The 15,375-nt window shown below is 43.5% G+C and overlaps 1 protein-coding gene across 5 annotated transcripts in view; it reads right to left on the bottom strand.

Annotated features, from left to right (window-relative positions):
- Window positions 1-15,375, bottom strand: part of CC2D2A (coiled-coil and C2 domain containing 2A) — a 135,657-nt gene that overhangs the window by 66,956 nt on the left and 53,326 nt on the right. For all 5 annotated transcript variants that reach the window (XR_006605492.1, XM_004773377.3, XM_045075767.1 and 2 more), the window contains 6 exons: window positions 14,158-14,367; window positions 13,108-13,214; window positions 7,367-7,507; window positions 4,245-4,401; window positions 3,226-3,470; window positions 859-1,036 (listed from right to left, as the gene is read on the bottom strand). Coding sequence is in view for 4 of the 5 variants with exons in the window: in XM_004773377.3 (XP_004773434.1) it covers window positions 859-1,036; window positions 3,226-3,470; window positions 4,245-4,401; window positions 7,367-7,507; window positions 13,108-13,214; window positions 14,158-14,367 (1,038 nt within the window). In the remaining variant the exon portion in view is untranslated. The remainder of the gene's footprint in view (window positions 1-858; window positions 1,037-3,225; window positions 3,471-4,244; window positions 4,402-7,366; window positions 7,508-13,107; window positions 13,215-14,157; window positions 14,368-15,375) is intronic.

Genomic DNA, 15,375 nt, shown 5'->3' with positions numbered 1-15,375 from the left:
TTGGGGTGACGCTATAAGCCAAGGGATGCCAAGGGCCACCAGAAGCAGAAGAGGCCAGAAAGGATTCTCTGTTAGTGCTTTTGGGGGGAGCATGGCCCCCCTAGATTTCATACCTCAGGGCCTCCAGAGCTATATAAGAATAACTATCTATTGTTTTAGCCAGTTGAACAGCGTAATTGATGCAGCCCCAGGAAACTAAAACTGGAACGAATAGATACATTGCTAATGGTGGGATTTAGATCAGTGCTGATACTTATTTTGGGGAGATCCTGTAATCTGTAGCCACCCCATCATAGCCACCTGTGATTATGGTGGTATTGATTTCTGGGTCTATCATGCTAGGATCCAGGTAGACAGCGATACTGAACTACTGAAAAAGCCAGGGATTCCCACCTCTCATTCCCTTTCCCCAACTCGAGGCACATCCTGGTGCACCATGGCCAGCATTTTCAGAGGGTGAGGAGGAAACAGGTCCCCTTCTGCCAAAACCATAAGGACAGATGTGCCCAGGAGGAGACTGATCTTCTGTTCACCTTGAAAATCTATCAGGACACCAGCGTCACCAATGGATGATTTAAAACCATCTTATACTTGGCGCACTGGGGTGGCTCAGTCAGTTGAACGTCTGACTCTTGGTTTTGGCTCAGGTCATGATCTAAGGGTAGTGAGATCGAGCCCCACGTTGGGTTCCCTGCTCAGCGGGAAGTCTGCTTCCCCTCTCTGTCTTCCTCTGCCCCTCCCCACTGCTTGTAAACTCTTTTTCTCTCTTTTTGGCTAAAATAAATAAGCCTTAAAACCATCTTGTACCCGTGATCACCAAAAGATGCTTGGGATATTGACTATAATTGAAATGCATACCTGCAATGTTAAACTCTCTGGCCAGTTGAATATTTGCAAATTGAAAATCTGTCCGAAGTGAACTCGGAAGTCTGCCCCGAGTGGCCGACTGTCGGTCCTGGACACTTCCTTGTCATTGAAGATCACCTTTATATATATCGAGCGCCTCTTGACATCCTCCCTTCGCAAGACCTCCACCCTGCAAAGTGAGGCCGATCACAGATGGGGTTAGTAGTTCACTAGGGAAAATTGGAGCGTCTGACAAATGGGCACTGCACAGAATAAGATACACTGGAGATGACTCGGCCAGTCACTGGAGCTCTCGTCCTGCCAAGACAGCCATGGTTCTCAAGGAATTTCATAGAACAAATTGCAATATGGACTAAGAAATGTGACTCCAGAGTCCACCAGGGACCGAAGAACTGCAGTCCAAGCATCATTCACTCTGTTATGGGGTCCTTAATTGTTTTCAAAGAAGCCTTATGTTTGCACCCCAAAGCTTTAAGTATTTTTTAAATTTAATTTTATTTTTTCAGTGTTCCAAGATTCACTCTTTATGCACCACACCCAGTGCTCCATGCAATATGTGCCCTCCTTAATACCCACCACCAGGCTCACCCAACCCCCCACCCTCTCCCCTCCAAAACCCTCAGTTTGTTTCTCAGAATCTGCAGTCTCTCATGGTTCCTCTCCCCCTCTGATCATAGTCCTTGTAAGTATGGTGAATCCAATTCATAAGGGACAGTAGTGATGTATATTTGGGGGGGGGATTTTTAATGCTAAAAATGTAATAGCATATTGTAACAGGTCAAATCCACTTTTCAATGATTCCTGTTTTTTTTGTTTTTTTGTCAACACTTTCCAACGATGAGTATTCACTGGATACAGGGGCTTAAGAATAGTTTCTTTTTTTTTTTAAAGGCCACTTGGATTCCAAAAAAAGGTATCCTGGCCAGTGTATCATTCTTTTAGCCAGGAAGTTAAAAAAAATTGAAACCCCCAAGAGTAGTTTTTAATTTTATCGTGTATATTTTCAGAAATACCCACCCAGAGTGACAGTCATTGGTTAAGTAAATAGCGACTTAAGTTCGGTAAGAAAAGGGAATGTTTAAAAAAATGAAAATCCAAAGCACACTCCGGTTTGAAGTCTTTTTTTCTAAATTGCAGTGAGACAGGGGCACCTGGGTGGCTCAGCTGCTTAAGTGTCTGACTTCAGCTCAGGTCATGATCTCCAGGTCCTGGGATCGAGCCCTGCAATGGGCTCCTGGCTCAGCTGGGAGTCTGCTGCTCCCTCTCCCTCTGCCTGCTGCTCCCCCTGCTTGTGCTCTCTTTGTCTGTCTCTCTCTCAAATGAATAAATAAAATATTTTAAGAAAAGAAAACAAAAGACATGTAAAGAAAAAAAAAACCCTACTGTGTAATCACATATTTTGGATGTTCACATTTTTAAAAAATATGGCATGCTATTTGTGGCCTGAAAATAGCTAATTCAGTGCTGGGGAACAGTTTATATATATGTCGTATCTGAATGCTATGAAGTTGGGAGAACAGATACAGAAAGCCACAGTTAAAAAATATATTATTGGTACATTAACAGGAGTTTGAAACTAAGGAGGCTGTAGGAAGTCTTACATGGACATTCTAATGAATCCCCACATCCTAATTATCTCTGAGGGTGACCGAATTTATTCTATGTATAGATGTATGTGTATAAGGTGAAGCTTCTGACTGTTTCTCTCTTAGGCATCATATGAAAGACTAGAAATGTAGTTCTTTTTTCCCCCGAGAGCGAGACAGAAAGAGTGAGAGAGTACACGTGGGGTGGGAGGGGCAGAAGTAGAGATAGAATCTTGAGTAGGCTCCAGGCCCAGCACAGAGCTTAACATGGGGCTCGATCTCACAACCCTGAGCCTAAATCAAGAGTCAGAAACTTAATCAACCGAGCCACCCAAAGGCCCCTAGAAGTATATTTCTATCAAATCTGGAGTATATACTTCAAATGTCTACAGAGGCTATCCATAGTTCCTCTGGGAGGTTCTCTGGGGACCTTCAAAGAGAGAAGCTAGCCCCCCAGGGCAGCTGAAAATAAGAGTCAAGGTCAGACCTGCATGTCTGTGCCCAGGGCAGAGAACAAGCTACCAGCGGACAGAAGACTCCCTGACGTTATGGACAAAGGCTCCAAACCAAAAGCCATGCAGGTACCACCTGCCCTAGGCGACTTCCCTCAGTGTGCTCCTGAGTGGTTCATGGGGATGCTGGAGGTAGGGGAACCATGGGAAATCACAAAATATGAACAATACCTATGCGTTCATGTAGTTCCATCTGAGACAGATTTACAGAGCTCAGGGTTCTCCTGATCACATGGGCCAGACAGGGGCCATCCACTCACCTGGGACACTGCTCGTTGGGAGTGATGCTCCCCGCCAGGCTCAGCTCCGGCACCAGCGTGGGCTCCCCAGGCCTTCTCCTGCTCCGGGCTGCCCTCTCCCTCACCTGTTGCTCGACCAACGCCTGATCGGTGGGCTCCGGGGGGACCGGCTTCACAGGCTCTTCCCCGGGATACGGCTCCTCCAAGCCCTCGTCGGGATGTTCTTCGACAGGATGTTCTTGCTTCTTTTTCTTCTTCTTGGCCCTCTGTTGGGTAGAAGGCAATCTATATCAAGCAGACATTTTGTAATTTCGCTTATGACCATGGTCTTCAGAACCGGATAGACCTGGGTGCCGACCCAGCTCTGCCTCAACCATCTGTGTGTCCTCCAGCAGCCGCGTGATCTCTCTCTGCCTGTTTTCTCATCTACAGAATGGGGACAATCAGAGGAAGCTCTCCCAGGGCTGCTGAACTGAGGTAATGCCTGGGATCTAGAAAGAGCTTAAAATGGTTAGCTATGGGGCGCCTGGGTGGCTCAGTGGGTTGGGCCTCTGCCTTCGGCTCAGGTCATGAACTTGGCATCCTGGGATCAAGCCCTGCATCAGGCTCTCTGCTCCGTGGGGAGCCTTCTTCCCCCTCTGCCTGCCTCTCTGCCTACTTGTGATCTCTCTGTCAAATAAATAAAATCTTTAAAAAAAAAAAAAAGGGTTAGCTGTTCTGGTGGTCATTAATATGGTTCTAAAGGCCAAGGACACATCTTGAAAGTAAAGTAAGGCTTGTGGGCACAGCTATGGCAGGTCACCTGATCTGTTACTTACTGTGCTTGGAGTCAATATTTCAGGGTTACGTGTACAAAGTTATATCATTTTCCCAGGGAAGCCCAGAAGCATCAATGCCCTGCCTTCCATGGGAGACAGAGCAGAACCAGCAGGGGCCCCGGTCAGCCTGTCCAGTTTCCCTCCTCTGGCCTCAGGGCTGGCCTCCCAGACCCCTCCTATCCCCAAGGTCAACCCTGCTCAAGGCTGAGGGGCTTGACAAACCTGGGCTTTCTTCCAGGCTTTCCACTGCTGGTACGCGGCTCTGTACGCCTCCATCTTCTGTTCATACTCTTCCCTGTGCTCTTCCAGCAACTCACTTATCTCAGCTTGAATTTCTGCCTCATATGCTGCTTCGTCTGCTTCCCGGTCAACTTTTTCCCTTTAAAAGAATTTATAGTAGCTTTGTTATCTCTTGACATTAAGTAACAGAGTAGTAATAACAGCAAACACCTGTATGGAGCTAGCTGTGTGACAGGTCCTCGTCTGACAGCTTTGCACCCGTTAGTCCTCAACCCTGGGAGGCCAATACTATGATCATCTGCATTTTACACGCAAGGAGACCGGAGCACAGAGAGATGAAGGAACTTGCCTAAGGACACACAGCTGGCGAGTGGAAGAGCTGAACTATGAGCTATAGATTGCTATTTATGGCTAAGCAACGGTGCCCCCCTGGGCAGACAGCATACAGACACAGCCCTTGTAGATTCCAGGCCAGGAGAGGTAGTGGGTCATCGCAGTTACTAGTGCTTCAGGTCTCTGAGGAACCTCTTCAATATGTTGCTTCTGAGCCCCTGAAACTACTAGTCTGACTTTGGATTGGCAATTTGAGTTTTTCTTTGATGATTCTGCTGACACTTTATCAGGAGCTCTGACCAGCCCAAAGCGGTGTTTCCTGCAGCGTGCTCGGTAGGACATTAGTGCTGTGAAATCTGCGCTAAAAGGTGTTGTGGCCCTAGCCACGCGGAGATTAAATAAACGTGGTATATGAAACAGTGTGTGATTCTTCTGGAAAGCGGTGGCAGGCATGCCAGACCCAACACCTCCTTCCTCCTCCCCAGCCCAAAATTGTAGCTCATTGCCCAGGCTTACTTGATCACTGCTGCCAGGCCTTCAGGTTTTACTCCTAAAGTTCCTGTTCCTTTTGGATAAACTTACTCAGGTGCCTGAGGCTGACACAGATTTGCTTACATTCACATGGGGCCTGGTGGTTTAGCAATTAGCATTTAGCTAGGGTACAGACTCTGCGCTCTAGGATACTACTGAAGACCTCACTTTGGAAACACAGTAGCACTGAAAATTTATAAACATTGTAGAAATCCGACTCAGAAATTATGCTCTATCTTCGACATATAGAGACCCACTTGCTTTGCTCCCTGTTATTCAGAGGCATACATAAACTAGTGAAAATTCGATGACTTTTTCAGGGAAGAATTTATGCTGTGTCGTAAGGTGGCCAGGTGAATGGAGAGTGTGGAGAAGGGCTCTCCAAAATAATTGAGGAGGCAGCTACTTATGGAAAGAAGTGGAGTTAAGGATCACAAAAAGTGTCACCTACAGGTGACCTTAAGGGCAAATTTCCTATAAAATTTAGTTTATTCTAAACTGAAGGAAGGAGGAAAGAGAAAGCAGGGAAATACTTATGTTCTGCTTCTGGGAAGGAGAGGTAGTCTGGGAGATGGAATTCAGAAGCTGAAACACTGGAATTTCTGGAAGACACTGTGGTTTCTTTGGGACAGACTGTATGAATTTGTTTTTCTTCAGCTAATATTAACTGAGCAGATACTGAATGGCGGGTGCTCTGTTTGGGATCAGAGATCCAATGGCAATCTGGTCCTTTCAGAAAGCATGATATTGTGTTTGTCCTGGGAACTGTAGGATGTTTTCTGAGCCTTATGAAAATTACAACCCTAAAAGAAAATTACAATCTGCAGCTATTTTTGGCTGAAACAGAGCTGTCTTCAAAGCAAAGTACCCAATAACCGCCCACATTTATTACTTTTCTTGTGGATGTATGGTACAACATTTACTCAGAAACAATTGGGAAGGGAACAACACCAGCAGCAGAGATGCTCTTTACATAATACACAGAATATGGTTTTATTGTGCTAACTGTCCTCTTAGTCATGTATCAAAGTCTAGAGAATTACAGAGCATAAATGTTATCCAAGCATACTTTCTCCACACTGTACACAAAGATCAATTCCAAATGGACAAAAGATGAATGAGGAAGACAAAACTATAAAGACTATAGAGACAATAGAGTAGAACATCAACTTGATTCAGGGGAAGGATTTCTAAAGCAGCAGCAGAAAGCACCGATTATAAGCAGAAAGATGAACATATTTTATCTGCTTAAAATTAAGAATTTCTGTCCTCAAAAAGCAGCAAGAGGAAGTAAGAGTCAACTACAGAGGGTATCCGCACATCATCAACAAAGGCCCCCTGTCCAGGACATACACTGAATTCCCACCAACTATGAAAAGGAAACAAAGACAACCAGTTCAGTCCAAAATTCAACAGAAGCCTTGAACAGACAGAGGAAGTCCAAATGGCCAATTCTTGAATGGAAAAATAAGGTCAAGCAAAGTGTAATGTTTGACAACAGCAGGGGACATGGATGGTTTTGGTGATTGGGATCCACAGGAACACTGGCCAGAGTATAAGTGGGCACAACCACGCCAGAAAAGTATCTGGCCTCGGCATGTGGGTATCAAAGAAGCACATCCCCTAAGACACAACAATGTTACTTCCAGGTGTATTTTGGGGGAAGCTTAGATGCATGTACCTTAAAACACATGCAGAAGGATCCCTACAGAAGTGCTGTCTGTAAGCTCAGAAACAGAAGCAACTCAAACGTCTGTCAACAATGAAATGGGCAAATTTTGTTGTATTCATATAATGAAGCATTATAAACAAAGAAAATATATAAACTCCAGCGAACTATGTGATATTAAGTAAATGGATCTCACATAGTTGTGAAGAAACACTAAAGACTGTAGATAGGCCACATACAGGGGATAGTAAACTATCTTTTCTTAGGAATTACACACAGATGAAAACAAGGAAACAAGGACATGCTGGTCATAAAAATCTGGGAAATGGTTACTTTTGGGAGGGAGAGGGAAGTAGCTGGGGTTAGGAACATGGGGGCTGGTAATATCCCCAAGTGCTGGTAATGCCCCATTTCTTAACCTGGGGAGTGGTTACATCATTATTTATTTGTTTTCTTAGTCGTTATTATTACTTGTTAATTATTCATAATTATTTTTTAAGCTGTATCCATGTTTTATGCATTTTTCACTATGCATATATATCCCAATAAAACAACTTAAAAAAAAGCGTACTTTCTCAGAACAAGTTTCAAGGGTGTATTCGTAAACCTCTGAAATTCTCGAAGGGATTTCATCTCCTTCCAAACTTTTATGATGGTTTTAAGCAATGTTCGATCTTTTTCTTGTTCAGTGTCACGTAGTTTTCTTGTTTGCCTAGAAGACAGAATATTATTATTATTATTTATACACATCAAAAACTAATGACGTATGGTGACTAATATATCAATAAAAAAAGACACTAAAAAAATCTACAAAAAGTTATTTAGATGGGTTTGCAAATAGAAAGAAGAAACTAATAACTATAATAACTACATATAATAAACGATAATAACTACAGCATAGTATATTTAACTTGATACCTATGATACTTCTTAAGTGCTGGAAACCCGACGATATGAATGGAAATTTGAAGACAATAAGAGGCCAATGTGTTTCAAGAGGTTATTTGGTTTTGTTTTCCCTAGGTGAATCTCACTTCAATTAAACTAAATTACCTTCTAAAGTTCTTATTAATACTATGTACCCTTAGGCAAACAGCCATCTTTGAAATTGTAAAAATAAGAAGCCCAGTAAACTCAATTCTCATGGACTAAACTATTGTACACTTAGGGAAGTATGTTGTTGTCCTAGTTAACAACAAACATACTGCAGTCTGTCTCTGTTAACACAAATCACAAGTTCTACATTTAGGAGATGAGGTAATGTCACTGCCTGCCTAGGAGAGTTTTCTAACCAGATTAACAATATTTCAGGTTGATTTGAAGAGGCACCAAATGATTGGTGATTGTTGGAAACGCTTTCATGTTTATTTCCATTATTTAAAGTGTCTGGGAATTATTTAATGCCTTACTTTAAGCCTTCTTATGAATGATAGTCAAATCCAGAACCCAAATGTACTCTATTATGTTATTAATTACTTTTTAAAAATTTTTAAAAAAGATTTTTATTTATTTGACAGAGAACACAAGTAGGCAGAGAGGCAGGCAGAAAGAGAGGAGGAAGCAGACTCCCTGCTTGAGCAGAGAGCCCGATGCAGGGCTCGATCTTAGAACCCTGAGATCATGACCTGAGCCGAAGGCAGAGGCTTTAACCCACTGAGCCACCCAGGCGCCCCTGTTTTTAATTACTTAATTAGACAATTTTTCTTTTCTTGAACAAGTACCAGGTGTTTCTCCAGATGATTCAGAAATGTCTAGGAGATTGAGGGTGTCTTTGTCCTCAAGGAATTTACCATTTAGCTCAGGTGTCAGACACACTGATAAATGATGACATACAACGTGAGTGCCCTTGGAAACCACAGAGGCAAGGTCTCATTAATTAGCATCTCCTGACCTCCAGAAGGAAGGTCCGAGTCTGGAGGGTGTACTTGTGATGACTCAGCTGTGGAGGTGGTACAGAGGCCTAGGTTTCTAATCATTCAGCTGCCGGCTCCAGAAAAAGAGGATGGTGGGAGATGGCAGCCAGTTAGCAGCTGGATGGCCAAGATTCGAGACTCTGAAGACCTCACAGAAGCAAGAAAGCAATGAATTAAGAAACATTCTCCTTCATCATCATCATCATCATCATCTTCTTCTTCTTCTTCTTCTTTTTTTAAAAAAAATTTATTTATTTATCTGAGAGAGAGAGAGTGAGGGCACACAAGCAGAAGGGAGGGGCAGAGGGAGTCGCAGACTTCCCGCTGAGCAGGGAGCCCAGGGAGGGGCTAGATCCCAGGACCTTGAGTTCTTGACCTGAACTGAAGTCAGGTGCTTAACTGTCGGAGCCACCCAGGCACCCCCAAAATGTCCTTCTTGAAAATCAGTAAGGCATGTGTTTAAGGGCACGGAGGTTGGAATCAGACTCTGTAGGTTTTACTGGCCTCGGGCAAACAACTTAACTTCTCCAAGCCTCATCTGTGAACTTGGGGTGCTAATGGAATGCACTCCATAGGGCTGTTGAGAGGAGTAAGTGTTAATACAAGAACCGTGCCTGACATCCAGTAAGTGACCCACAAATGTTAGCTGTCAGTATCAAGTGGCCTATTCTTCTCTTATGCTGCCTCCCTTTGGAAAACTTCAATGTAATATTATTTTACTGAGTTATGTGACACCTTAAGGCTTTCTGATATACTTTCTACTTGCTTTTTTAGTACCTGACAAAATAGTTTCTCAGAAATGCTAAAAAAGAACACTTGGCAAGAAAAATTTGACATCTGAGCTAAAGAAGAAAGCATCATGGAAGAATATTTAATGACAAATCATAGTCAGGGCTCTAGAGGAAAGGAAAAGGCAGTTGTGTTCAAGGAGTCAGGCAACCCTTTTTTGAAACCTGGTGCAGATGGAGTCCAGAGTGTGGAACGGAGTTGCAAGCCAGAGGTGAAATTCTGGGAGCCACTGGCTTCTGGATGTTCTTTCCAACCACAGGACTGGATTCAAATGTCAGGAGGAAATGCAGATTAATAAAGAAAACAAAAAGAAACACTCGGGAGGAACTCTGAACCTTGGGGCGCTGGGCAGAGGAGAATACGTAGACCAAGGACAGTGGGAAGGACAGGGGCAGGGGAGGGGGGCAGACATCCACGAGAGGGTGGCGAAGGGAGGGGAAGGGAAGAAATATGTCACACCAGGCCCCTCTGGTGACAGGATCTCTCATGGTGAAGAGGCCAGGTAGCAGGAGGGGCTTAGCAAGGCGGAGGCGCCCATGGCCTGTGGCAAGATCAGCCTCCGAGGAAAGGTGGGTAGGCCAGTGAGGACGGGGTCGAGGGAACGGGAGGCGAGGGAGGAGAGCAGCAAGAAAGCTCGTGTTTTCCACAAGTTTGGGTGTGAAGGAAAACAGAGAGAAAGTGGCAGCCAGATGGGGATCTAGAGTCATATTTTATTTGTTCAAGTCTGAGTAGGTCTGAGGGTGAAGACCCAGTAGAAGGAGTTAAATGTGGTGCTTCCCTATCTTGCATGAACATCCACGCTGCCTTCCTTATAGGGCTGGTTCCCGTCAGAGGACAAGCGATGAGGTCAGGAGGCCATTGACAGAAGATAAGATGGAGAATGACTGACGTTTTGGGGCCGAGGTGAGCTGCACCTGCCAGGGTCCCTGTGCATAGCCAGTGGGGCCTCCCAGGGATGCTGGTCAGCGGCAGTCAGGGCCCACATGAGGGGACAGCCAGGAGCAGGCCATCTGCTTAGATTTGTTTGAACAATAGTGAAATGTGAAGAAAAGGCTAGAACCCACTCTCTTACTGGGCCAGAAATGCTGGATCGCAGAGGCGTTCATCTCCAGGGGCAGTGGAAAGAGTGCCCTGGGTCTGGGGGCCCGGGGGGTCCTCAGGGCCCCCTGCATGGTCTGTCCATCTCTCACACAATTCTGCTAGTTCTCAAATACTGATGAATAAATATGAGTCCTATAAAACCACTACTGTATTCACGACAGCTTTCTATCATTTTTCTTACCCAATGTATGCTTAAGCAAAAATTGTTTTCACAAGGAGGCTGTATTGTGGGCTTTTTAAAAAAGACTAAATAAGAATTTGCCTTTTAAAACATATTCTTCAACTTTTACAGTGATAGTATCTCAACATTGCTAATTTCCACTTTGCTCGAGGAATTTCCAACTCCAGGCTAGACTGTAAAAAGAAAAATATACATTGAAAGTCCTTGATATATAAATTCCTGTTCAAAGAATTCATTCTGTGGAAATACGCATGCACACAGGAATGTCAATTAGTGTGCAGTTTCTATAATAAAAAAAAAAGAATAATACAAATGCCTATCAACAGGGAACATCACATCTCTATAATGTCAGCCTTTGAATAATGATACAGGGCTGCCTTGGTGGTGCAGTTGGCTAAGCATCTGACTCTTAGTGTAGACTCAGGTAGTGATCTCAGGGTCTTGGGATTGAGCCCCGGGTCAGGCTTCACACTCAGCAGGGAGTTTGCTTTCGATTCTCTCTCTCTGCGCCCCCCAGCCCCATGCTTGTGGGCACACACCTGTGCAAATGCTCTCCCTCTAAAATAAATAAATCTTTAGGGCCCCTGGATGACACAGTGGGTTGGGACTCTACCTTCAGCTCAAGTCCTGATTCTAGGGTTCTGGGATCGAGCCCTGCATCGGGTTCTCCGCTAAGCAGGGAGCCTGCTTCCCCCTCTCTCTTTGCCTGTCTCTCTGCCTACTTGTGATCTCTCTCTCTCTCTGTGTCAAATAAATAAATAAAATCCGAAAAAAAAAACTTTAAAAATAAATAATAATGCAGAACTAGATATAGTATAAAAGGCAAAGGTTTGAGAGGTATTTTACATAGAAAAGCCAGTTGTGAGATTGTAAATGCAGAATGATTCCTTAAATAAATATATACACACGAATGCATCTGTGTATATAAGTGTGAGTGTTCACACACATAGGTGACTACACATGTGGAAGAACTAGCAACAATCTGCTACCATGATTTCCCCCAACATATGGGATTCCAGAGGATACCTCCTATATTAGGTTATTTCCTTATTGTTTGGCAACAATCAGGGTTTTAACTTCTGAATTTTAATTATGAAAAATTCTAAGAAATAGAGAAGTCCATGTCATAAATCATTAGGACACTTGTACACATTTGGTCACATTTACTCAGGGCTTTTGGTCATGTCTTAAATGTTATAGCTGCATTTGAAGACCTCTTGGACTACATTCCCTTCTCTCCCTCCCTGTAACTGGCATGTGTGCCTTTTCCGTCTGTACCACACATGTGTGTACCTACAACAGACAAGTGTTGTGTTGGGTATTCTTTTTTTTTTTTTTTTAAGATTTTATTTATTTGAGAGAGAGAGTGAGATAGCATGAGAGGGGAGAAGGTCAGAGGGAGAAGCAGACTCCCCATGTTGCTGGGAGCCTGATGCGGGACTCGATCTTGGGACTATAGGATCATGACCTGAGCCGAAGGCAGTTGCCCAACCAACTGAGCCACCCAGGTGCCCCTGTGTTGGGTATTCTTTAGCGTTTATGAGCTGTCTCACACGGCGAGAATCCCTCTTACACCTGGATGTTCTCATTCAACATTCCTTTCTCCATATTTGTACACGCAGATCTAACTCAGTCAATTTAACTGAGCTACAGATATTCAGTGTAAGACTATCAGATGTGGTCATTCTGGTATGGGATCATTCCCAGCACCTCCTCAATTTTGTAAATGATGCTGTGAATTCCTTATACACTAAATGTCCTCCATGTGCACACATGCTTGTAGTTCTTAGAGTACACCCACCGGAAACAGAATTTTCTGGGTCCCAGCTTACAGGCATTTCCCACTTTGCTAGCCTATGGTCAGGATGCCCTCTAAACTGGTGTCTGTACGGGTGCCTGGGTGGCTCAGTTGGCTAAGCGTCTGCCTTCAGCTCAGGTCATGGTCTCGGGGTCCTAGGATCGAGCCCCACATCAGGCTTCCTGCTCAGTGGGGAGTCTGCTTCTCCCTCTCCCACTCCCCCTGCTTGTGCTCTCTCTCTTCTCACTCTGTTAAATAAATAAAATCTTTAAAAAAAAAAAAATAAAGTGGTGGCTGTCGCAATGTTTGTTTAGAGGAGCAGAGTAAGTTACAATATCTTACAACCTCATTCTTTTCTTGGACTTCAAATTTGGTGTTAAAAGGATGGATCTACCTTAATTTCTTAATTTTTTCTTAGCTTAATTTCTCATGTATTCAACGCATTTGGAAAAACTGAAAAGAAGCTTTTAATGAGGATACATCTAACAGGAACAAAAAAAGTAGAAGTTACAATTACAGACTTTACTCACCGAATTTCAGATTTATACTCATTGATGGCTTTTTGGGTTGTATCAAGAGATTTATGAGGCTTTGCTGGATTCATTCCTGTCTGAACTGCATTTCTTAGAGCTTGAAGCTTAAAAAAATATGGATACAGGTTTTAAGTTAGAGACTACCACCTACTGCAAATTATGTGCCTTGAACCACCCACCTTGCCAGGGCAAAATGATGCCAGCAAAGCTGTGAATGGATGTTCAAGCATTCAGCTCTTCCCACACTTTAACCTCAACGAACTCTGACAGAGAGCTCTTTCTTCTACTCTTAAAAAAGAAAAAGAATGACAAAAGGACAGGGTATGTCCTCCCCTGTTCTATAGCCCAGATAATTACATTGCTCATGATACGTGTTGCTTTTATGTGTGTGTCTCAGAAATACGGTTTCTCTCAAGGCTAACAGTGGCTCTTTCTGGGTCCTGGATATACAGGGATATTTTGGGAACAGATCATAAACCTGTAGACTCAAAAAGAGGCAATGTGGCATTATCCCTTGTTTGGGCCGGTAGGTTTTAAAGTCAGGGTGTGGGACTAAAATTGCCCACAGTCAAAATTACTCAAGAAAATCCCATGGGATGGTGTCACATTGGAAGTTAGTGCCATTTCTTTGAGCATCATTGGAGACAACTGACTCGTGTTTGGGTACCACATTATAGCAAATTACACGTCAAGATGAGAACGCCTCTGAGGACAGAGAGATTCTCAAGCCATGCATAGGCTCAGCATCTGAGGTCATGCAAGCAAGACACAGCTACGTATCTTCCATTAAAAGCCCACACTCCCTTGCAGGTGACACTACTTGCACCGTTTGCACAAACCTTTCTCCTTAAGCCAAGTGTGAGCCACTGAATTTGCACACGTGAAATGTACATTGTCATAGCCTTCTGTTTGCTTCCAGATAGAACAATCTATCATCCATCATAGGCCCCTTCAGGGTGCATGAACATTTGCTGCAGGCTGGTGTTTTTGTTGCTTGGGCTCATCAGAAGCACCAAACCCATCAACAGTAAGAACGGAAGAATGTACCTTATCAGTGAGGAATTTTGCCTTGTTTCTCTGCTGTCTTGCAAGGTACTGGTCGTATAGTTGGGCCAGCTTGGCTGCCAAAACATGCTCTCGGCTAAAACAAGGATGATGAGTGAAGATTAACCCTGAAATATCAATGTCCAGTTGGAAATTTCCAGGGGGGTCCCCAGATCCAATCATGTGTTGACTCCTGTGGACATATTTTACTGCCTGTTAAAGAGAACAGAGTATGGGGGGACCCCAATTAAAGCACTCACTGGATAATGATGATTTAATGTGCAATGGACAACAGCCAGTTGCACCAGGACCCACAAGTGGGAATATATGAGTTTATTTCTTTTTAGGCATTTTGTTTCATTTTTCACACCTTCCCCGAGATCAGTAGACTATTAATGTATACTTAGAACTTATGATTTCCTGGGGGACTTCAACACAGTGTATCTTCATTTACTTTAATACAATAATGTGTCTTCTCCTATGACATTCAATCTGTCTTTGATGAGAGGACCAAGAGATTTTTTGCTTAAAAAAATGTCCTTGTTAAAACCAGGATGTGTTTACAAATGGTAGTCTTGAATAGAATGGACTGACTCTATCTCAGCTCCTTCCAGAATATGCTGAGTTGAGTCTCCATTTCCATTTATAGGGAGGGAAGACCATCTCTGCTAGGATCATATTCCACTGTTATTTCATGTCTTATAAAAGCTCCAGTTCTGATCATTAATATCCTTATACTTCAGACTGCCACAATGGAGGGCATAATTTCTTTTCTCTTTCGTCCGGATAACAGTATTCAGTTATAACCCACATTGGTGTTAGAAGCTTATTTTATTTTATTTTTTTGTTTTTAAGAGAGAGTGAGTGGGGATTGGGGTTGAGAAGAAGGAGAAGGACAGAATTCCAAGCAGGCTCCACGCCCAGCATCCCCACAGGGCTCAATCCCATGACCCTGACATCATGACCTGAGCCAAAATCAAGAGTTGGACATATAACCAACTGAGCCACCCAGGTGCCCTATGTTAGAAGTTTTTCATCTGCAAGTGGACACTATGTGTTTTATAATCACCCAGACTGCTGAGATTAATTAAAAAATTTCTACCTCACAAAGACCTGTACAACTCAACAGCATTCTATAGACTTAATAGAAAATTCCTTTCTAATTGCTCTGCTCCTGCTGGTTCTTGCCTTTCCTCTTGCCATGGGGTTCCAGAGTTATAA

Source organism: Mustela putorius, unplaced genomic scaffold (genome assembly GCF_011764305.1).
Source record: "Mustela putorius furo isolate JIRA1106 unplaced genomic scaffold, ASM1176430v1.1 tig00000083_pilon_pilon_pilon, whole genome shotgun sequence".
Lineage (NCBI taxonomy): Eukaryota > Metazoa > Chordata > Mammalia > Carnivora > Mustelidae > Mustela > Mustela putorius.
The sequence above is the reverse complement of the archived record's forward strand: the minus strand, read 5'-3'. Positions and strand labels throughout refer to the sequence as shown.